Consider the following 22,903-nt stretch of genomic DNA (forward strand, 5'->3'; position numbering starts at 1 on the left):
TGTTTTCATCAAAAAAACAACATCCGGATGTGTAATTATTGTTGTATATGTTGATGATTTAAACATCATTGGAACGAATAAAGAAATTCAAGAAGTTATGATGTACTTGAAGGAAGAATTCGAAATGAAGAATCTTGGAAAAACCAAGTATTGTCTGGATTTGCAAATCGAACAAAAAGAATGTGGAATTTTTGTTCACAAGGCAAATTATACAGAAAAGATCCTTAAACGTTTTAATATGGATAAATCAAATCCATTAAGTACTCCAATGGTTGTAAGATCATTAAACATAGAAAAGGATCCATTTCGTCCATGTGGAGATGATGAAGTTATTCTTGGTCCAGAAGTACCATATCTAAGTGCCATTGGTGCCCTTATGTATCTTGCAAATTGCACTAGACCTGATATATCTTTTGCTGTAAATTTATTGGCAAGATTCAGTTCATATCCAACAAAGAGGCACTGGAACGGAATTAAACATATATTTCGTTATCTACGAGGAACAACAGATTTGGGACTTTTGTACTCAAAAGACACCAATCAAAGTATCATTGGTTATGCTGATGCTGGATATTTATCTGATCCACATAAGACACGTTCTCAAACCGGATATGTATTTACTCGTGGAGGCACCGCAATTTCTTGGCGTTCACAGAAACAAACACTCGTAACAACTTCATCAAATCACGCTGAGATTATTGCGCTACATGAAGCAAGCCGTGAATGCGTTTGGCTAAAATCAATGACACAACATATCCAAACTTCTTGTGGATTATCAATAGACAAGAAGCATGTGACGTTGTATGAAGACAATGCTGCATGTATTGCTCAAATGAAAGAAGGATACATCAAAAGTGACAGAACAAAACATATACCCCCAAAGTTCTTTGCCTACACTCAAGAGCTTGAGAAGAATAAAGATATTAATATCTGTTATATTCAATCAAGTGAGAACTCATCAGATCTCTTCACAAAGGCAATTCCCACGACGATATTCAGAAAGCATATATACAACATTGGGATGCGCAATCTGCGGAATATGTGAAGAATCACTCATGTTAACATGAGGGGGAGTTTACGTGGCTGCACTCTTTTTCCCTTACTATGGTTTTTATCCCACTGAGTTTTTCCTAGTAATGTTTTTAACGAGGCAGTATAAAACACGTAATGAAGACAGTCATCATATCACGATCATCATCACAAGGGGGAGTGTTGAAAAATATTATTATTATTAATATTATGTTGAATATTGAATGTTGAATGTTGAATATTGAGTTGTAAAATGTGGAAAATTAGTGTGTGATGATGTAGATGATGATGTATTTATTTTTGGACTAATCTCAAATGTGGATCTATAAATAGGTCTTCATTTATGATGAAAAATACAATTGAGTTGAGAGAAAAATATTATAAAGTGTAGAGTTTGATAAATTTTGAGTTTTAGAGTATTTACTTTTTACCGTAAATTTTTACTTTTTCACAGCAAATTATAACTTTTTGTTGTGAATTATATATATATATAATATTAATTAATTAGTTTGACTCTTCTTGCAATTGTCCGTCGTATACGTTGACTACCTTAAAAACTTGCAGTTTTTGAAACAACTTATAATTACAGCTGCTTTAATTCAAAATCAGGCTTGTCTTTTGCTTAGCTAGTTCCACTTTTGCACTCACTCTGATGCTGCTGGCATCTTCCATTTATTAGGGTTTCAACAAAAACATTAATTAATCAACTTCCCCTTATATATATATTCACCACCATACATATTTCATTTATCAACCAAACTAATTATAACTCAAAAGAATATAGTAATTTGCTAGTGATCTAGTCATGTCTTCTTCATACGCCATTTTTGCTGTTGCTCTAGCTCTCACCACGGCGGCAGCCGTCGTGCCGTCGGTGGAGGGTTCGCGTGCTTTCTTTGTATTCGGGGATTCCTTGGTGGACAACGGCAACAACAACTATTTAGCCACCACGGCCCGGGCGGACTCGCCGCCATACGGCATCGACTACCCGAATCACCGTCCCACCGGCCGTTTCTCCAACGGATACAATCTCCCTGATCTCATAAGTATACATATGCACACGTGCTGATTGAATGCATGCATTTTTCTCGCATTTTTTTATATAATTTATTTTTTATTTTTAATTTACGGAAAATTAAAACGAGTGATTTATGACTTTTTTCGATTAACTAGTTGGTCATCTTATTATAATTAGGTCAGGAGCTTGGTGCGGAAACAACACTCCCATATTTGAGCCCTGAGTTAACTGGGGAAAAGCTTTTGGTCGGAGCTAACTTTGCCTCCGCCGGAATCGGAATTCTCGACGATACCGGGTTTCAGTTTGTAAGAAACTTTACAGAATGCATTACCACCTATATCTTTGCATACAAATCACCTAGCCAGTTAATTAACGTTGTTTGGATCCAAATTAACATGAACTATTATAGAGATCAATTTTTTTTAAAAAAATCAAATTAAAGGAGCAAATTTTAGATTTAGAACATGTACGAAATGTTACAATGAGGGTTACACACGGGACCGAAGATTATAAAACTACTCTAAATAACTTTTTGAAAATTAAAATGTATTTAGGGTAGTTTTGTAATTTAGGAAGAGATGTGTAACACTGATTATATACCATAACTCTTAAGGAAAAGAAGCCGATTCGGAAAATGGGTGTACCATAATCAAATTACATGCATTGGATTTTGAATTATTTATAGTCGTTTTTATATATCTATACCTATATATTAAGTAAGAAGGTCTTATGGTCTCTTGGTATGCCAACAAATTGAAAAAAATAAAATAAAATTTGTTCCCTCCTCTATCTCAATTTTTTCCCTCCATTATGATTTATTTATTTATTTCATTTAACTATTTCTTTTCTTTTCACCTCAATTTTTGTATTTAATATATAATACAATCAATTGAAATATAGTTTTATTATAAAAACAAATTATTTAGCACTTAATGCGTGCAAGTTGCTAATATATATATATATATATAATATATATATATATATATCATGCATGCAGTAAAATGACTTAATATTAAAAAAAACTAAATATTAATTTCCCAGAATTAACTGACTATATATTTGAAAAGCTGCTAGCTAGGAAACTGTAAAATTCAAATTTTGAAAATTGCAGATAAACATCATAAGAATGAACGGGCAACTGGACTATTTCCAAAAGTACCAGCAGCGAGTGACGTCACTAATAGGGGAAGAAGAGGCCAAAAATCTTGTTAACAAAGCTTTAGTTCTGATAACACTTGGTGGCAATGATTTTGTTAATAACTATTTCTTGACCCCAATCACTCTTAGAGCACTTCAGTACAATCTCCAAGATTTTACTCATCTCCTCATCTCCGACTACAAGAAGATTTTACAAAGGCTCTACGATTTGGGAGCCAGGAGAGTTTTGGTGACGGGGATGGGGCCGCTCGGCTGCGTACCGGCCGAGCGCGCCTCCAGGAGCACCGACGACCAGTGTGCGGAGGAGCCTCAACGCGCCGCCGAGATATTTAACAGTTTGCTCCTCCCAATGATCGACACCCTTAATCAAGAAGTGGGTTCGGGCATATTTATAGCTGTTAATGCTAAGGAAATCCAAAACGATTTCATTCACAACCCCGAAGCCTTTGGTAAGTCTATATATGCTACCTAATAATTAATCCATCACTTAAATATATTGCCAATAATATATGCATCGTTTATTAATATTTTTTTGATTCTTCCGTGCATGTTGGCATGCATATAATGTCATTTGCATTCCATTTTATGTTACATGCACCTTATTTTATGAATACATTTCATACATTAATGAAGTGGAGTTTGAGTTATAACATGCACATGCAGGTTGGAATATCATTAATATAATATTAGCCAAATTTATCACATGATGATTTTGATTTAACTTATTTGGCTAGTGAGATGAGTAACCCTTCTAGCTAGCTCCAAATTAGTATTTTGTTCTCTTTTCTTTTCCTTCTTATAACTTTTTTTTTTAACTGAATTGTTAGCATGCATGGGGCCCGATATATGAGTAATATTCAACGTTATGTCGGTATAATTTTCTTGGATTTGGAGTGCAGGTTTCGTGACGGCGAAGGTGGCTTGTTGCGGACAAGGGCCCTATAATGGCCTGGGACTGTGCACGCCTGCGTCCAACCTGTGCCCGAACCGAGACGCATTCGCGTTCTGGGATGCCTTCCACCCCTCCGAAAAGGCCAACAAGATCATCGTTCGGACCATATTCAATGGCTCCGAGCAATACATGTCGCCAATGAACCTCAGCACCATCATGATGCTCGATTCCATGCAGCCTTAGTTAATAAATAATCTTCATTCATTCCATCCATAATAATAAACTACAAATAATTTTTCTCTATTGTTTTGGGATTCATTTCTTGTTTTAACAATATCACTTTGTGTTTGTTTGCGATGTGAACTATATTCCCTAGCTAAGTTGGCATTAATGATCAGATTGACTTAATTTGAACGATTAAGTTATTAATTATATTATGCCGCCAATCTATATTTTTATCATTGATTAATTATGGTTTTTTTCAACAACAATTTATGTGTGTGTGTATGTGTGTGTGTATATATATATATATAGAGTTCTTTTATGGTACCCAACAACTATGCATAACTCCGTACCCACCATGTACAATAGTTGAATTGACCAACCCAATTGGTGAGTTGACTTATACATGGTGGGCACGGATTTGAGCATAGTTGTTGGGCACCATAAAAGAACTCTGTATATATATATATGTGTGTGTGTGTTACGTACAATTATTCAAATATTTAATTTAACATTATTGGAAAAACTGCAATTTTGATCCTATATGTTTGTCACTTTGCGATTTCGGTCCTCTATGTTTTCATATTTCAGTTTTAGTTATGTATATTCCAATTTTTGGCAATTTCAATCTTTTTTCTTCAAAAATGCTTACGTGACACTATACACATCAGCTCCACATCAGCACTGCGGGAATGTCTATGCTGCCCTCCGGGGTAGTGCCCGGAGGGCAATCCAATGGCCCCGGGCCTTGACACATCACTATGATGTGATGTGCAAAATGGCCTGGGGTCATTGGATCCGGCAGATTGGGCACTGCCCATCTGCCGGCTAAGAATTTCCCCAGCACTGCATTGGTGCCACATCAACGCTACATCAGAAAAAAGACTAAAATTACCAAAAATAATAAAAATAGCGGACTAAAACTGAAATATGAAAACATAAAGGACCAAAATCGCAAAGTGGTAAACTTTTCTGGACAAAAAAAGCAATTTTCCATATATATTTAACCATTTTAAAGGTCAAGTTGCAGCAAGCTGCTAAGCATCCATTTTGCATATAAACATCAATTAAATAACCAACGTAATGATTGATTAATTGAAAGTATATATTAACTTTAGTGGTTCCATGGGCTTGTCCCAAGCGGGTTGGTGGTCTGGCTTTGTCATAAAGTTAGTGTTATTTCTATTTCATTACTTATTCTATTATATATGCTAATCATATGGCCATGAATATAAAAAAAATATATATCTAACATTAGTTTAATTTATTATACGATAATTCAACACTTTTCTTAATTCTTGTGGATGGGATTAATTTGATGATATATATAGGATGGGTTTGAATAGTGTAATAAGCATTTACACAAATTATATTAAGAAGGTGTTTGCAATCACTAAAAAAAAGTGATTGTTAGCTTTTGGCTTAAAAAAATTATTTTTGTGTGTTTTTTAAGCCTAGATTATGTGTTAGCTTATGCTTAACTTAATTGAAATCCAAAAGTTAGTAATGTGGTGATTATGATTCTCCAAAAGTGATTCTAATAAGAAAGTCTTTGTTAAAATCATTCTAATCACTTATTTATCAAACACTACAAAACTTTAATTTTTAGATTCACATTTGTTTTCAAAGACTACCAATTTTTGATTTTTCTTAACTTTTTTATAATGTATAAATTAATCACTTCTACAAAAGCACAATCTATTGCAAACATTCTCTAAATGCAAGATTTATTAGTATTTCTATCTGGGTTAAAATTGAATTTGTATCCCTCATCATACTATTTTATTCCATATATATCATGTGTTAGTTTGTAATTGTTACGTTTCATGAAAAGAATAATTAGGTGGGATAACTTTGGTATTATTTTGTAGATATCGAGCGCATGCGATCCATGTATACGAAGGGAAACGATTTTAAATAATAAAAAGAAAATCAGAAAGTGAAAAAAGAAAAAAACCAATGGTGGTTATCTCTATTTCTGCAAACCAATTGAATTTTAAGAATAAATAAAATTCCCCGATAAACTCAATAGTTCAGTGCAAGAAAACATGAAAGTAGATTTTATTATTGAAAATTCTTTAAAAAAAATATATCAAAATAATTGGGGAAAAAAATCCCGACATCATGTGTTTGTGCAGTGTAATCCATTATCCATGTTGCGGTTGGTGTGTTATTGTCAACTCAAATTTGCTGCAATAAACCAAATATTTATCATACACGTTACCTAAATATATACATGCAAACCCCCACTAAAAATTGACTCCACGCATTTAAAGAATATTGGTTTTGTTCCCAATTGAAGATTTCATTAAAATTTCAAAGAAAAAAAATGGTGTCGGTAGTGTCTCTATCATTAATGTATAATATCCGCTTAATTATGAAATAAATAAATAAATAAATAAATAATGTAAGAATTCTAAGTTTCTAACAACCTCAATAATAGTGGGGGGCGGAAATACAGTCATTGTCGACTATTTTTTTTCCTGTTGTGAATATTTGTTTTAATTATGCTTCATTTATTGGAAATGTTTGCTTATAAATGGGGAATATATATATGCTCATACTAGTTAAAGAAAATATAGAAAAAAAAGTTCTATAGATGTATACACGCATACTTAAAATAGATACTTACTTTGAGTTTTGGCCTTTTGGGTTTTTTAATCTTGCCAAAAATCTTGAATTAACGATAACTATAATGATCGGTTGACTCATGTTATTTTATGAAAAAGTATGAAAATAAATATTGAAACTTGGATCAAAATGTTTGTACCCTGTTATTTATTTATTTATTATTATTATTATTATTATTATTATTATTATTATTTTATTTTATGTTTTATTTTGGGGTGTGTTGTAATTCACTAAGTAAATATAATTGTATAATATTAAAAAAAATATGAGCGAGTTCTCTATATTTCTCTTACGTTTCTTGTTTGAAAGGATCTCGCAAAGACAGTTTAAAATAAAATATAACACAATCAATACTATTTTTTAAAAATTAATTAATTAATTACTTCTGCTCTTGTGAAGTAATAGTATGATGCTCATTATATATATATGTATGATGTAACAAACTAGTTTCACACTATATAGAAGTATAGAACTAGGAAAAATTCATAGAATTTGTCTACTATAGATTCGTGATATTTGTCCATCGCATTTCTTTAATTGATATTTACTAATTCAATATATTTATTTTTATATTTTATGATATTATTGTTTTTAAGTAGTTTTTGCAAGAATTTATTTTAAATGTTTCTTTTGAATGCAATTTTTAAACATAAACTCTTGAAAATATTTAGTTATCGTTTGCAAACATTCTCATAATGTATTTGGTAAACAAAAGTTTTCAATTTTCAAAAAAAAAAGAAAGAAAGAAAGAAAGAAAGAAAAAGGAAATCATAAATTTTAGAGGGAAAAAAAAAGAAAAAGAAAAGAAAAGAAAGAAGAATATAATAATAAATAATAAACCGCAGTAAAAGAATTTGAACCGCAGCTGCCACAGACGATTTATTTTGGACCCGTCGATCTAGCGAACTTCTCCTCTCCCTTTTCTTCGTCACATTTCCCTTTTTCTCACTCTAACTCTGCTCTCCCCCCGAAGATCTGATCCTCAGCCTTCCAGATCGCGGCGAATTCCCGGAATACCCCTGCCGCCGCCGCCGACATGGAGGAGGCATTGGAGTTGGCGCGTGCGAAGGACACCAAGGAGAGGATGGCTGGCGTCGAGCGTCTCCACGAACTACTCGAAGCATCGAGGAAGACTTATTCGGCGACGGAGGTGGCGTCGCTTGTCGACGTATGCTTAGATCTCTTGAAGGACAACAATTTCAGAGTGTCTCAGGGTGCTCTGCAGGCACTAGACTCAGCTGCCGTGCTCTCCGGCGAGCACTTGAAGCTTCACTTTAATGCTCTTGTACCCGCTGTGGTCGAGAGATTGGGCGATTCCAAGCAGCCTGTTAGGGATGCTGCGAGGAGGCTTTTGCTTACTCTCATGGAGGTATGTTGTCCGATTATTGGTTCGTTCACTGGCAACACTTATTGGTTGTGATTCTTCTTTCCGCATGGTTTTCTTTTTTAACTCTGTTATTTGAACTTATTCGATCATAATCTCCAATATGATAAGAATGCAGGGTGCATTATAGTGGCAGGACAATGAATGTTTTTCCCATCTGTTATTCTAATCAAATGCCGAGATAATTTTCCTTTTTGAATCATACAGTTCTTAATTTTTTTTTTTGCATTAATTCCAAATGTAGGATTGAGAGTTCTGAAAGTTTACTATTAGATACGTAGTGTTCAAACTTCAAATTCACTTTGCTGATAGCCTGATGGGCTTTGATTTGCATTTGTATTAAAATTTCACGTTGAACTGGTTTTCACTTTGTTTAATGTGCCTCTAACCCATTGCCCAACACCACGACATGTTATGCTAGGTGAATTAAGGAAAGATTATTCTATTAAACACTCAACCAATGTCTGTTGTCTTTTGTCTATGGTGCCAGTGGCCCAGTACATATTGAAGGATTTTATCTGGAGTTTATGTCATACCGATAACATACATGCTCAGTGCATCCACTTACAGTTTCTTGTGCACTAATCTAGCAGGCATTTTTCGTGTACCGATATATATATATATATTCTCAGAAGTCAAATCCCACCTTACTTCTAGAAAGATTGAATTGATAAGGATCATTTCCTTCATATGATTCTGAAGTACTATCCTAGTACTATCCTTCTGATTTCTCAGATTTCGTTTGCCTTTTGGCTTTTACACTTGATCATTTTTCATGTCGGTCTGTACTGCAATTTGCAATGCTTAATTGCCTATATGACTAAAATTTTCATTTAACGATAGACTTGTCGCCCGCTCAAGAAAAGAATGAGAGAGGGCAGCTGGGTGGAAAGTAGATCTTAGGAGAGTATGAGGGAGGATTAGACATCCTTTGAATCCATCTTACAGATAATACAAATCAACATCCGATAGGCATCTTTTAATTCTTGGACATTTCTTAGACTCTCATCCCCCAAAACTATACCCATATTTACCTACTATGGCCTTATGCAACATTGATATCTCCTCTAAAGGCCATCTATACAGCTACTTGCTACATAGTGCATTATTCCTTGCCTCCAATCAATCTTCTAAAACCCAAAAACGTCCTTTCCTTGTTGATCTGTGGACATATTTCTGAACTAACTAGATTGTTTGATTTCGACTTATCATAACTAACCCAAAGATATATTCTCTCTCTCTCTCTCTCTCTCTCTCTCTCCATTGTCATGCTATCAGACATCTTCTTTCTTATTGATCCTTATGTTCCATTGCTTCTGCTAGATCTCCATTGCAAGGCCCATAAAATTTTGTACAATTCAAAACTTCTACTACCCTTTTTCAAGATTTTTATGTTCAGAAGTGTGAAGATAAAATTGAGTCAATCGATCTTTTCCTCAAAAAATGTACATATAAGCATAAAACCTGTGTTATTATTATATCTCTATACTTAAGCTGATCAGCTTTCTCAGTTTATCTACCGCCTTTATTTTTAACTATGGATGTGTTGTAATAGCAACTTTATAATTTCCTTGAGCCCGCTCAACTCAGCTGTGGATATGATATCACTTTTTCTTGAGCCAAGTTCTACAGTCGTATTTATCCTCCACAAATAACGATGCACTTCACGTGGAATTCTTTGTGGCCCATGCTCTTCATCATGCTCAGGTTCCAAAATGCTGTGTGATTTAACTGTTGAGAATGGAAAAATCAAGAGATGGTGATCATTTAATTCAGTTTGCGCTTCCTTCTTACAATAGTTGAAATGAGCAACAGCAAAAATTTACTGGCTCTGGTCTTTGACAGTTTTTTAATGTAATGTTTCCTCAAACTTGTAGTGGTGTCAAGTGCGCAGCTCTTAAATAATTTCAGATTTTATGTTGCTGCTGAGCTAATTGTTTCTTGATTGGGTCAAATAGATAGTTTAGACTTTAGTCCTTTGATTCCGTGAAGTTTCTTCAAGATTATAGTAGCTAGACTGAATTTTAGTGTTTATCACTTCTACATTTATGCTCAGAAGGTTAAATATTGATATTGTGAAGGTGTCTTCCCCTACAATCATTGTTGAAAGAGCTGGATCTTATGCTTGGACTCACAAAAGCTGGAGAGTTAGAGAAGAGTTTGCTCGTACTGTCACATCTGCGATCGGTCTCTTTGTGTCTACAGAACTTCCCCTTCAACGTGCTATTCTTCCATCTGTATGTTGTTCTCTTTCATCTTTTTTTGTTGTTTCGCGTGTCAACTTTTAAGTCAAGGAGGAACCAAAAATGATACAAATGTGAGTTAGAATGTGCGGCTTTATTTATTGTCTTCTTGGATGTTAGATTTTGCAAATGTTGAATGATACAAATCCTGGTGTAAGAGAATCGGCCACAACTTGTATCGAGGTAAACAAAATCAGTGATTAATGATTTCTGCTTGCTCCACACACTATTATATGGCTAAATCTATTTAGTTATTTTCATTTGAATGGAATAAGATGAGATTAAGCATTGCAATACTTATATAGTCTGTCAAGAATTGTTTTACCTTCTGTCTTTCATTTTTTCATGTCGTCTTCCTCAGGAGATGTATACTCAGGCTGGGACACAGTTTCTTGAGGAACTTCACAGGCATCATTTATCTACAACATTGGTAATCACTAAACTCTTTGTTATGAACATGTGCACTGCACTTGTTAAGAAATGAAGCTTAATGTTTTTTTCTTACAATTGACACAGTGTAGTAATTTGAATTTGAGAACATATAATCAACTCTCAATGGAGTTATTTTTCTCAAGCATTTTTTTACATGATCATGGATGCAGTTAAAAGATATTAATTCCAGATTAGAAAAAATTGAGCCGAAGGTTCGCTCTTCAGATGCAATCGGTAGCAATTACCCTTCTAATGAGACTAAGTCAGCTAGCTTTAATCCGAAAAAAAGCAGTCCGAAGTCCAAAAGCTCAACTCGTGGGCTTTCTCTATTTGGAGGTTAGTACAGATGCGGGATTGTATAGACATGATTATCATAAAATATGTTTCAAAGTCTAGCAATTATTCTTTGTAATTGTCTTGTCTTGTAATCTTACCCCTTGAGTCACTCGCCTAGTCGCCTTCAAACATATTAAAGTTCACTTTGGACTTCAAGTTGTTAAGATGCTTTACACTTGTCAGAATTATTTGTTTTGGGCAAGATTGATCTTATTACTGCTGATATAATTGTAGAAGTATAGTTATACATGTTCATTAGATTGCTCTGCTCATTTTTTATTTAAAGAAGTTAAAAAAAATCATTTGCTCTAAAATTATTGGCAAATGGCAATTGACTCTTGTAATTCCAATTGCTGATTGTCGCTTAGTATTACGCTTGCTAACTTCTTGTATTCTTTGCCCTGAGCAGCTGATGGAGATATCACCGAGAAACCTGTTGAACCAATTACAGTGTATTCAGAAAAGGAGCTCATCAGGGAGTTTGAGAAGATTGCTTCGACCCTTGTGCCGGATAAAGATTGGTCAATGAGGATTGCAGCCATGCAGAGAGTTGAAGGTCTTGTAATTGGAGGTGAGTTGAGTACACAAAATTTGAGGTTGACTTCCCTTTCTATGATAGCTGAAAAGGAGGTGTTTACGGTATTTTTGCGTAGTGAATAGCATGGCAAAATGATCAAACTTGTTAGCCTTTATCTTGATGTAATCGTGTAATATTATGAATATAAAAGCAACTGCTAGGTATTTAAGTGACAACTGATATTATTTTGCAAGTAAAGTTATATTCCTTGAAAAAAGAAATTTATTTTATATTTTGGATGGTATACATGTATGCTTCTTGATGGCCAGATTTATGAGCTTTATCAATTATTTCAACTGTATTTGGTAATGAAAATATTTGATTCGGTTCTGCCTTTCAGGTGCAGTCGATTACCCTTGTTTCCATGGACTTCTCAAGCAATTGGTTGGTCCTTTGAGCACACAATTATCTGATAGGCGATCTAGCATTGTGAAGCAGGTGAGACAACGTGGATTATTACTTAACTTGTGCCTCTGAGAATGACTTACTTAAATTGCCATAGAGAGAACTCCGTTGTCGTTTGCATTGTGGAATTTTCTTCATTAGCCTTATCCTTAATGTATGTTGAGTTAGCGATGGCTGCCTTATGTGATTGCCTGATTGGAGGTTTATTGTTGCGTAAGGTTTCTAGATGTTGGTGTGAGTATATAATTAGAAAACTGAGTTTTCTTGATTGTCTTGAGGCTTTGTTGTGCTGAAACTACCTTTCTATTACTGGTCCATTAATGGTATGTAGGCCATTGTAATTGTTTTTGTTGTTCACTGGAGTTATCATCTGCAATTCTTGTTTCTTGTTTACTTTGCTAGGCCTGCCATTTATTAAACTTCTTATCAAAAGATCTCTTGGGAGACTTTGAGGGATGTGCCGAGGTTTTTATTCCGGTGAGACAAGAAGTTGTGTTTTGTTGCCTAGTTTGATGCTATAATTTTCTTGTTTCTCACCTCTGCTTTGCAACATAGGTCCTTTTCAAGCTTGTTGTGATAACAGTGCTTGTTATTGCCGAATCTGCAGATAACTGTATTAAAACGGTATAATTTGTCTCTTAGTTAGCTCAATATTTTTACATCTTGTACGCCTTTTGTAATTTGCGACCTTTTCCCCAGATGTTGCGCAATTGCAAAGCTTCGCGTGTGCTTCCTCGGATAGTTGACTCTGCAAAGAATGACCGCAGTGCTATACTTCGTGCGAGGTGTTTCTATAACTCTTTAAGCTACTGGGCTGCAATACCTTGTGGTTTAATTGTAGCTTTTGTTTTCAAAAAAGGTGTTGCGAATATGCGCTTCTAATCGTTGAATGTTGGGCTGATGCTCCCGAAATACAACGATCGGCTGACCTCTATGAAGACCTCATCAGATGTTGTGTTGCTGATGCAATGAGTGAGGTATTGATGTTTTATCTGTGAATTCTTTATCTGTTTCTCATGGACAGTGTCGGCTTACCTACACTGTTGACATTAATACTTTGTTGAATGGATATTTGGGCTTATCTTTGGGGTTTTCTGTTCAATAGTTTATTCACGTATCTTTCTTTGTGTAATCTTCGTAACTTGATACATTTAAACTCAACAGGTGCGATCTACTGCCAGGACCTGTTATAGAATGTTTGCTAAAACCTGGCCTGAGCGCTCACGGCGGTTGTTTTCGTCTTTTGATCCGGTAGTTCAAAGGGTACGCACTCTTCTATTGAATGATTTCAACATGCATCCTCTTCATACTACCAACTTTATGAACTTATAGAGAATATTTTCCTAGGTGTTGACTGATGAGGATGGTGGAATGCACAGAAGGCATGCTTCTCCTTCCATTCGCGAAAGGAGTATGAACATGTCCTACACTCCTCAGTCGTCCGTCCCTTCGAACATTCCTGGTTATGGGACTTCTGCCATAGTTGCAATGGATAGAAGTACAAGTATATCTTCAGGGATATCAGTTACATCCGGATTACTGCTCTCACAATCAAAGTCTCTGGGTAAAGGAATGGACCGTACGCTTGAAAGTGTGCTGCACTCGAGCAAGCAGAAGGTCACTGCTATAGAAAGTATGTTGAGGGGCTTGGATGTATCAGGCAAAAGCAGATCCTCTAGTTTGGACTTAGGTATTCAAAATGCTTTCTACTATCAGTTAATGATTTTGATTGGTGTTGGCAGTGCTTGGTTGATTATGTTGCCATAAGTCAACCAAATGCCCGATTCTTATAATTATAAATGTTTTTTTGAATGACAGTTTGGTTGATAAAATGCCTCAATACTTAAATTGCTATTCAAGGATAGTTATTTATATTATTGCTCCTAGTGCAGGAGTTGACCCGCCATCGTCTCGTGATCCACCATTTCCCCTTGCTGTTCCAGCTTCAAATAGTCAAACAAGTTCTTTTGTAGACACAATTTCTGGTATTTCTAAAGGTAATAATCGCAATGGGGGTTTGGCGTTGTCAGATATCATCACTCAAATTCAGACTTCTAAAGATTCGGGTAAATTTTCATATCATAGTAGCTTGGGAAGTGAATCTTTGTCTATGCATTCATCTTACCCATCCAAGAGAACATTTGAAAAGGCACCGGAAAGAGGTTTTAGTGAAGAATATACAGAATTTAAGGATTCGAGAAGATATATGAATTCCCATATTGATAGGCAATACTTTGAGGCATCTCATAAAGATGACAATTATAGGGATTCCCATAATAGCCATGTACCACATTTTCAGCGTCCACTTTTAAGGAAGAATGCAGTTGGACGGACGCCCACAGGGAGGAGAAGGAGCTTTGATGACAGCCAGCTACCACTGGGAGATGTCTCAAGTTATGCAGATGGTCCAGTTTCCCTTAATGATGCTCTAAGCGAGGGTCTTAGTTCTAATTCAGATTGGAATGCTCGGGTCGCTGCATTTAATTATATCCACTCTCTGCTACAGCAGGGCACGAGAGGCATTCAAGAAATAATGCAGTATTTTGAGAAGGTCATGAAGCTATTTTTCCAACATTTGGATGATCCCCATCATAAAGTCGCACAAGCCGCCCTTTCAACACTTGCCGATCTTATTCCAGCATGCCGAAAGCCATTTGAAAATTACTTGGAGAGGATTCTACCCCATGTTTTCTCACGGCTGATTGATCCAAAGGAATTAGTTAGGCAACCTTGCTCAACTACATTAGATCTTGTGGGCAAAACATATGGTACTGATGCACTTCTGCCAGCTTTTCTCCGATCATTGGATGAACAACGCTCTCCAAAGGCAAAATTAGCTGTAATTGAGTTTGCTATTGGTTCATTTAACAAGCATGCATCGAATTCTGAAGGCTCTGCAAATAGTGGCATCCTTAAGTTATGGCTTGCAAAATTAATGCCCCTGGTTCATGACAAAAATACCAAACTGAAAGAAGCTGCCATCACATGTATAATATCTGTTTATACGTATTTTGATTCAATAGCAGTGATAAATTTTATCCTTAGCTTATCCGTCGAAGAACAGAATTCTTTGAGACGAGCCCTCAAGCAGCATACTCCTCGCATTGAAGTAGACCTGGTGAATTTTCTGCAAAGTAAGAAAGAGAAACGTGGCAAGTCCTCTTACGATCCATCTGATCTGATTGGAACTTCTTCTGAAGAGGGGTACAATGGAGCATCAAAGAAGAGTCATCTATTAGGAAGGTATTCTTCTGGTTCTGTTGATAGCGATGGTGGTAGGAAGTGGAATTCTCTTCAAGATGCACAGTACATCACAGGATCTATTGGCAACTTAAAATCTGATGATATTCAAGAGAACTTGCGTCATGATGTTCTGGAAACTAATTCGTATTCTGAAGTCTCCCCTTCAAATTGCAAAAATTTGAAATATGCCTCTAACACGGACCGTGATAAAGCTAGAACTTGCGCAATAGACAACCATTCAAATACTGAGATTTTTTCAGCTTCATCCTTGGATATCAATCGACTTAGCGGATCGGATTTTCCGCCAAAGTCTGCGGATTATGGGGTTGATAGTGCTCTTTCACCTGAATTTACACCGAATAATCCTAAGTTTTCGGTTTTAAAACTGAATTCTTCCTCAGAACTGGGACCAAGCATTCCCCGGATCCTTCATTTGGTGAGTTTTGATTTTTGAATCTACCCACATTTTTCACTGACTAGCTTTCGGTCACCATGTTTATGTATCTATTGCTATTTATATTGCAAAAACCTAATTGTAAGTCAGTCCCTTTTTTTTATTCCTTATTTCCCACTTTTTGGCTAGATTTGTAATGGCAATGATGAAAGTCCTACAGCAAAGAAGCGTGATGCACTTCAACAGTTGGTTGAAGTATCTGTATCAAATGACCACACTATTTGGAGCAAGGTACTGCTGAAAGTCAAACTTTAAATGCTCGAACAGTTCCTTCATTCCTTGTTCATTTCTATGTGTAAAATATGATCAATTTGGGTTCATGAGGAAGTAGTGGAGATTATTTGCGAGACTTGGTTCCTTCTTTATCCTTTTGTTTTCCTTCTGTACTTCATTTGAGCTGGAATATAATTGTTGATTTATTTCAGCATATTGAAGTTATCCAATTTTATCCATCCAACTCCTGTTTGTTGGCAATGAAATGTTTCTTTTGACTTTTCATGCTGACTTATGTGTTTTTTTCCGAAATTTTTTGTCTAAGATAATATTGTGCAAGTTATTATCCACATAATTCGATCTTTCAATCCTCAAACTTTGTCTAGGGTAATATTGGGTCAAACTTCTCTTCTGCCAGGGCCAGGCGGATCTAGGGGTGCAAACGAATCGAATCGAGCCGAATAATGGTAAAATTTTAAGGTTCGAATTCGGCTCGATAATTCGAGCTCGATTCGAAGTTCGATAATTTCAAATATTTTGGCTCGAGTTCGGCTCGAAATGAAGTTCGAGTTCGGTTCAAAATATTCGAACCTATTCGTGAACTATTCGGATATTATGGTTCGAAAGCTCGAAATGTATATATATTATTATATAACTATATTATATTAATTAAATATTAAGGCTCGCGAATTATTCGCGAACTATCGAACAGAGTAATTTCGGCTCGAGCTCGGCTCGAAAAAATGTTCGAACATGTTCGAATTCGGCTCGAGTTCGATAAGCTCGAATACGAATCAAATATTTATCGAGCGGGCTCGTAAAGCTCACGAACAGGTTCGGTTCGTTTGCACCCCTAGGCGGATCGATCATCATCATATTCACATTGTTTTAGTTTATAGTCGTTTCTCCTTTGTCATTTCACATTAATAATGCGGTTTCTTTTGGTGGTTAATTTGTTGTCTTGATAGAGTTTTAAAGTGGATGCGGTAATGAAATTATTTGTGACGCTGAAATATTGTGGTTCTTTTCTTTTCTTTTGTTTGTTTTTTTTTTAAATTTGATCCTTTCTTATGTTAATATCACCTAGTGCAGTACTTCAATCAGATTTTGACTGCTGTACTTGAAGTGCTGGATGATTCTGATCCAATTGTACGCGAGTTGACTCTCTCTCTTGTTTGTGAAATGTTGAAGAATCAGGTTTGACATCTATATTTCTACGCTTGTAATGATATAAACCTAATGTCTTCCCTTCTGCGGCAATTTCACTTTTTCTTATGAAGATTCTTGTTCTTAACTATAGAAAGATTCTATGGAGGATTCTGTCGAGATTGTTATTGAAAAGCTGCTTCATGCAACAAAAGACAGTGTTCTGAAAGTATGTTTTCTTTCCTCAAGTTATTTCAGTTTCTCTCTGCTGTTTTTACTTCGTCGTATGGTGTCAGCTTACAATTCAGGTATCAAATGAATCGGAGCATTGTTTGGCTATAATTCTGTCTCAGTATGATCCATTTAGGTGTTTAAGTGTGAGTGCTACCTTTTGATCTTACACTTTAGATTCATTTGAACTTTTTCTTTTATATATATTTTACATTTTTCATAGGCATTTTTTAAAATTTTTTGATCCATGGATGTTGCAGGTTATTGTTCCTTTGCTCGTTACCGAAGATGAGAGAATTCTTGTTACATGCATTAACTGTTTGACAAAGGTAAAAACTCTGAGGATATCGTTTAGCTGTCAAAACAATATCCGGTCTCATTTTTCGTAGGTCAATCAATATCCACAATCAACACTGCATTTGAATGCTTTAATCATTTGCACAAATATGTTGCGTCTAAACATCTGTGAAAAGGACCTCTTGACCATAATTTGTGGATGATCATACCGCATAATTTGTATCTGCAGCTTGTTGGTAGGCTCTCCCAGGATGAACTTATGGGTCAACTTCCATCATTTTTGCCAGCTCTTTTCGATGCATTTGGGAGCCAGAGTGCAGATGTCCGCAAGGTAGCCGTCAACTTGTGGTTTATCAAAAACTTGATAGCTAACACTTAAGACTCTTATATTTTTTTCAATTAAAAAAACTTGTCTTAACTCCCAAATTTTTTACTTAAGATGAAAATGCATTTATTTATTTATTTATTTTTTTGGGAACATAAATGTCATTTTTTCATTTCTTTGTTTTTTGTGGATTTTCTGGTGAGATCAGATATGGTCCGACTAATTTGGCATTGTGTGTGTGTGTTCGTTCCGTAATTGATATGTTTTATCCATGGGATTGCAGACTGTTGTTTTCTGTTTGGTGGACATATACATCATGCTTGGGAAACCATTTTTGCCGTACTTGGAGGGGCTCAACAGCACACAACTACGACTTGTAACCATTTACGCGAACCGGATATCGCAGGCGAGAACTGGCACTCCTATTGATGGTAACCAATGATAGCTGCTTTTGGCTTGGATGCAGCTTTTGTAACTGTGTGTGTTTTGTGCGTGTGTGTATATTTGTTTGAAATTTTCTAGGAAACGGTGGGGGCATTTTGTTTTACTTGATTTAATTTAATTTTTTTGAAAGTAGGTTTGTATCTATTTTTCACTCAAAAGAAAAATAGTGAAGATTGTTATTAGGTGTGTGGCAACCAACACGATTATTCGGAGTCCCAGTGCCCATTTGTGCCTGTAAAGAATTCGATATTCTCGATTTGATTTTCGCTCGTTTCACTTTCACAACAATATATGACCACGTTTTGAGGTTTGGGAATCTAATTATAATTACATTCGTTGGTTTATATTGATCATGATTGATTTAATTTAGTCCTTTTATTGTCATAAAATAAAATAAATATTTCAAATTATTCTTCATGATCATTGAATAACATTCGTTGGTTTATGTAATCATGTATTTTATGTGTTTTCTTCAAAAAGTAAGGTCATGTGGTATTTAATATCCATACCTCGTATAATAAATCATTGTTATAATTATTACGATACATTTTCGTGGGGTGAGTGACATAATTCTCTAGAGAAATGGGAGAGGTCAGGAAAAAAAAAGTTGAGGTTTTCGTCAATAGAAGTTTTAAGGAAAGAAACAATGGTATACTCAATAAAAAACATACAAGGTTTGGTGTTTTACCATAGGTTCATGAAAACCAACTATAAGTTAGAAGGTGTTTGACTAAATTTATTAAAAAGAGCTTATAAGCTCCGAGTGTTTAAAAGTTGTTTTACGAACTTATAAGCTATTAGAACTTATTCATCTGTCAAATTTGGTAAAAATAAATAAATAACTCAATATTATTACGTTGATTTAACAATATGAGTTTCTTGAGAAATGATTTTTTTAAGTCGAGTAACCGAAATCTGCTTGGAGACTCGATATTAAATTATTAATCAAGAAATATATGTTCATCCTCCTTTTTTTTCTCTCCTTTTTTTTTTTTCAATACCTAGTTTAACTTGAGAGACAAAACTCAAAAGTAGTTGTTCGTTTATATTTATGTAAAATTTTCTCATTTCTAGCTCTCTCTATTTTTTTAAATCATTTTTTTTATAATTTTATATATCTTAAACCTTTATTATTGTCATTTTCTATTCCGATTTTGTAACTATAATTTGGATCTTTTGGGTCTTTTCATGGATAAAAGTGCTTCTGCATGTCTCAACCATATAGCATAGCGAAACACTAAACCAATAACAAAATAGTAAATAAACATGAGATGATGTCTTCATGTACTATAGGAGGGTTCACATCATTATAATTACACGATATTTAATACGACACTAGAAATTTTTTGAAGGAAGACTCGAAATAAAACTTTAAAAAACAACCAAAGACATGCATGATTATAACAAGCATAATAGCCAAATAAAAAGATGAAAATCACACCATATTCAGATAATTAACTACCTTAAAAACATAATATATATAACTAGACGCCAGCACCAAATTCATGCATGCACTCCAACTGATTTATAGCAACTTCAAGGATGTGGCAAGACGCCACCGCCAACGCCACCGCCGGCACCACCTCCAATGCCGCCACCAAATCCACCCAATCCACCGGCGCCGCCTAATCCACCAAGACCACCGGCACCTCCTACACCACCCAGACCACCGACTCCTCCCGCTCCGCCAAGACCACCGCCCCCGCCTGTCCCAATGTAACCAATAACGCCTCCATTAACCCCCCCAAAGCCGCCTCCTGCTCCACCGCCAAAACCACCGTACGGTATCCCATTAGCCCCGATGCCGCTGTAGCCGCCCACGCCGGAGTTGAAGTTCTTTTGATCATTAAGGCCACTAACGTCACCAGGCAAAACCCTTGCTGCTGCTGCTGCTACGCCAACACAAAGAACTACAAGAAACACGAAAGTACCCCAACTCGCCATTGATCTCTCTTTAATTATTTCTCACTAATAATAATGAAAAACCCCACTGGCCCGTAGTTTTCGAGCTCTCCAATTCTAACTGGAAGCTTGAAAAAGATGTATTAGATCGCCCTCTTTAAATATAATAACGATGGAGCAAAAGGTACAGCAAGTAGTTGAGAGAAATGAATGCATGAATTTAAATGCAAAGATCTCATGGATTTTGTGTTCTCTTGTAATTTACTTCTCCATTTTCCTTGTAGGGGACTGAGGTGCATTTAACGTGCCCCTCTTCATGCATGCACGGATAAACCCTGAACAGGGACTTAGCCTGGTCCCAACCCTAGCTAGGAACATCATTTACAATTTTATTTTTTTTAAAAAAAATTAAATTATATATTTAAACTAAATCATCTCCCAATGTTATATATATTCTTCTAGCTGGTTGATGGAAATTTTTACATTATAATTTCAAGGTTTGGATTTTTTTATTTTTTTTAAATATAGAAAGGTAGATTAGTGTGTGAGTAAATGTGGGAGTACTATAGCTAGATAGAGGACCACTTGTACGAATTCCTTGCCCGTGACCTAATTATGTAAGGAGAGGTTTACATATAATTAGCATATTCAAAATTTTAGTGTATGCACATGACTTGTCTATTGCCCCTAGCTAGCTTTTTATTTATTGCATATATGCTATTATAGTGTCATGTAATAAAACCCCCATTCCTCAAGTGTGGGCATGCCTGCTATCTTTATCAGGTAAAAATATGCATGAAATTATTAAAAAAAATTTAAAAAATGAATGATAGTATTGTGTAGGTAGATTTGTCAAGATTTTGAATTCCCACATTAGTGTCTCCATGTATGTGAGATACTACTTGTACATGCATTGTCTCGATACATATTACATACAGTTTTTAATACATATGAATACTACTATTTTTTTAATAAACCCCACGAATATTGATAAATTTTTATTTTTAAATATATCTCAAAAATTATCCCGTGTCTCTGTGCATAGTCATTATTTATCGTCTAGAAAAATAATAATACGAATAATTAATATGATGGCAGGAACTCACCATCTGCCAGCCAAGTGGCTGTGGCCATCACCGAACTGAGTAAAATTAATTGCATTTGCAGGCAGCTGAATGAATTATTTGAAAGAGATAGAGTACCGTATATGGAATATTGATTGATACACGTATACATAGAGATCCGATATATATATGTATCCCGTATCACAGGTATACAATTGGGATCTTATATCAATTATTTTGTATCCGTTAAAATGATTACTATGTACAAATTGTTATAAAAGTTCATTAAAATACATTATAAATAATTCTTTAACTCTTCAATTTTTCTCATCGATCGCCTAAAAACATATATCACACCGTAGACAAGGTTTGCGTAGATGGAGGAAGATGATTGTTTTCTACATTTGAGTTTCTAAGATTTATATTTTTATAACAATTTTATATATATTACCATTTCAATGTTTTGATTATTACAACTATATTTTTATATACTTTCGAAACAAAATAGCTAGCCACCTTAAGTTTTATGAAGAAAAGTTTTTCCCAGGACTTCAAACTTTATAGGCCCGTGTATAGTATTGTTTTGATATGTTAATTATATATCTAGAACTTCGTTCAAATGACACTCATTTATTGAATATATGATTTTGACATATTTTATCACATATAGATGTGTGTATTTATGTATTATATGGGAATGGTCTAGACTTGTCTGAGTCCAGCTGATCTTCACTTCGCGTCATAATTCTTCAATCCACTATCTGTATTTTTGTCCTAGAGAAAGTAAGTAAATGCGAATCGGACATTACAGTTAATAAGTTGGCAAGTTTAATAAATAATTAATTTTCCCAACGTAAACTTGATAAATTTACACTTAAAACTAACAATTTTTTTTTCAATCATACATAGCATTAATCAAAGCTCACTTAATTTAAATCTTAGTTACAACCATTGTACTTGAGAGTTATTTTTTCGCTGTTTGCATTTTAGTGCTAGCTAGGATGCTAACAACATGTAGTGTAGCTAGGGGAGTCGATGCTTAAATTAAAGGTCAGGGAAAAATACACTTTTGGTTCTGAAATTTGCACATTTTTTTATTTTTGGTCCTGTTAAAAGTAAATTTGCAATTTTAGTTCTATAACTTGCATTCTTTTTTATTTTTGGTCCTATTAACATTGAATTCGTATTTTTAGTCCTGTAAATTTCATTAATTTTCATTTTAAGTCTTGTTAACACTGAATTTACAATTTTAGTCCT

General features: G+C 35.0%; 3 protein-coding genes across 7 annotated transcripts; 2 read left to right on the forward strand and 1 right to left on the reverse strand.

Moving 5' to 3' along the window:
- The first annotated feature begins 1,834 nt into the window (after window positions 1-1,834).
- On the forward strand, window positions 1,835-4,340 carry LOC140888774 (GDSL esterase/lipase At5g33370-like). The gene is made up of 4 exons (XM_073296473.1): window positions 1,835-2,075; window positions 2,225-2,352; window positions 3,159-3,654; window positions 4,105-4,340. Exons 1-4 carry the CDS (start codon window positions 1,835-1,837, stop codon window positions 4,338-4,340), a joined length of 1,101 nt encoding a protein of 366 aa, XP_073152574.1.
- A 3,490-nt stretch (window positions 4,341-7,830) lies between these two features.
- On the forward strand, window positions 7,831-19,001 carry LOC140886391 (CLIP-associated protein). 5 transcript variants are annotated; one of them, XM_073292948.1, is made up of 21 exons: window positions 7,831-8,319; window positions 10,416-10,571; window positions 10,698-10,760; window positions 10,939-11,007; window positions 11,180-11,345; window positions 11,755-11,916; window positions 12,263-12,360; window positions 12,730-12,804; window positions 12,883-12,951; window positions 13,027-13,112; window positions 13,187-13,304; window positions 13,492-13,590; window positions 13,675-14,017; window positions 14,220-16,006; window positions 16,154-16,255; window positions 17,330-17,434; window positions 17,538-17,612; window positions 17,692-17,760; window positions 17,875-17,943; window positions 18,141-18,242; window positions 18,520-19,001. In XM_073292948.1, the coding sequence occupies exons 1-21, from the start codon at window positions 7,987-7,989 to the stop codon at window positions 18,676-18,678; spliced, it is 4,305 nt and encodes a 1,434-aa protein (XP_073149049.1). In that variant the 5' UTR covers window positions 7,831-7,986; the 3' UTR covers window positions 18,679-19,001. The 5 variants fall into 5 exon arrangements, 2 of the variants coding, with proteins under 2 accessions (XP_073149049.1, XP_073149050.1); XR_012151538.1 differs by lacking the exons at window positions 18,141-18,242; window positions 18,520-19,001 and having other exon boundaries at window positions 17,518-17,612; XR_012151539.1 differs by lacking the exons at window positions 17,692-17,760; window positions 17,875-17,943; window positions 18,141-18,242; window positions 18,520-19,001 and having other exon boundaries at window positions 17,325-17,434.
- A 936-nt stretch (window positions 19,002-19,937) lies between these two features.
- LOC140893028 (uncharacterized) lies at window positions 19,938-20,754 on the reverse strand. Its single transcript, XM_073302100.1, has one exon. It carries the CDS (start codon window positions 20,622-20,624, stop codon window positions 20,217-20,219), a length of 408 nt encoding a protein of 135 aa, XP_073158201.1. The 5' UTR covers window positions 20,625-20,754; the 3' UTR covers window positions 19,938-20,216.
- Between the last annotated feature and the right edge of the window lie 2,149 nt (window positions 20,755-22,903).

This window comes from Henckelia pumila, chromosome 3, assembly GCF_033568475.1.
Source record: "Henckelia pumila isolate YLH828 chromosome 3, ASM3356847v2, whole genome shotgun sequence".
Lineage (NCBI taxonomy): Eukaryota > Viridiplantae > Streptophyta > Magnoliopsida > Lamiales > Gesneriaceae > Henckelia > Henckelia pumila.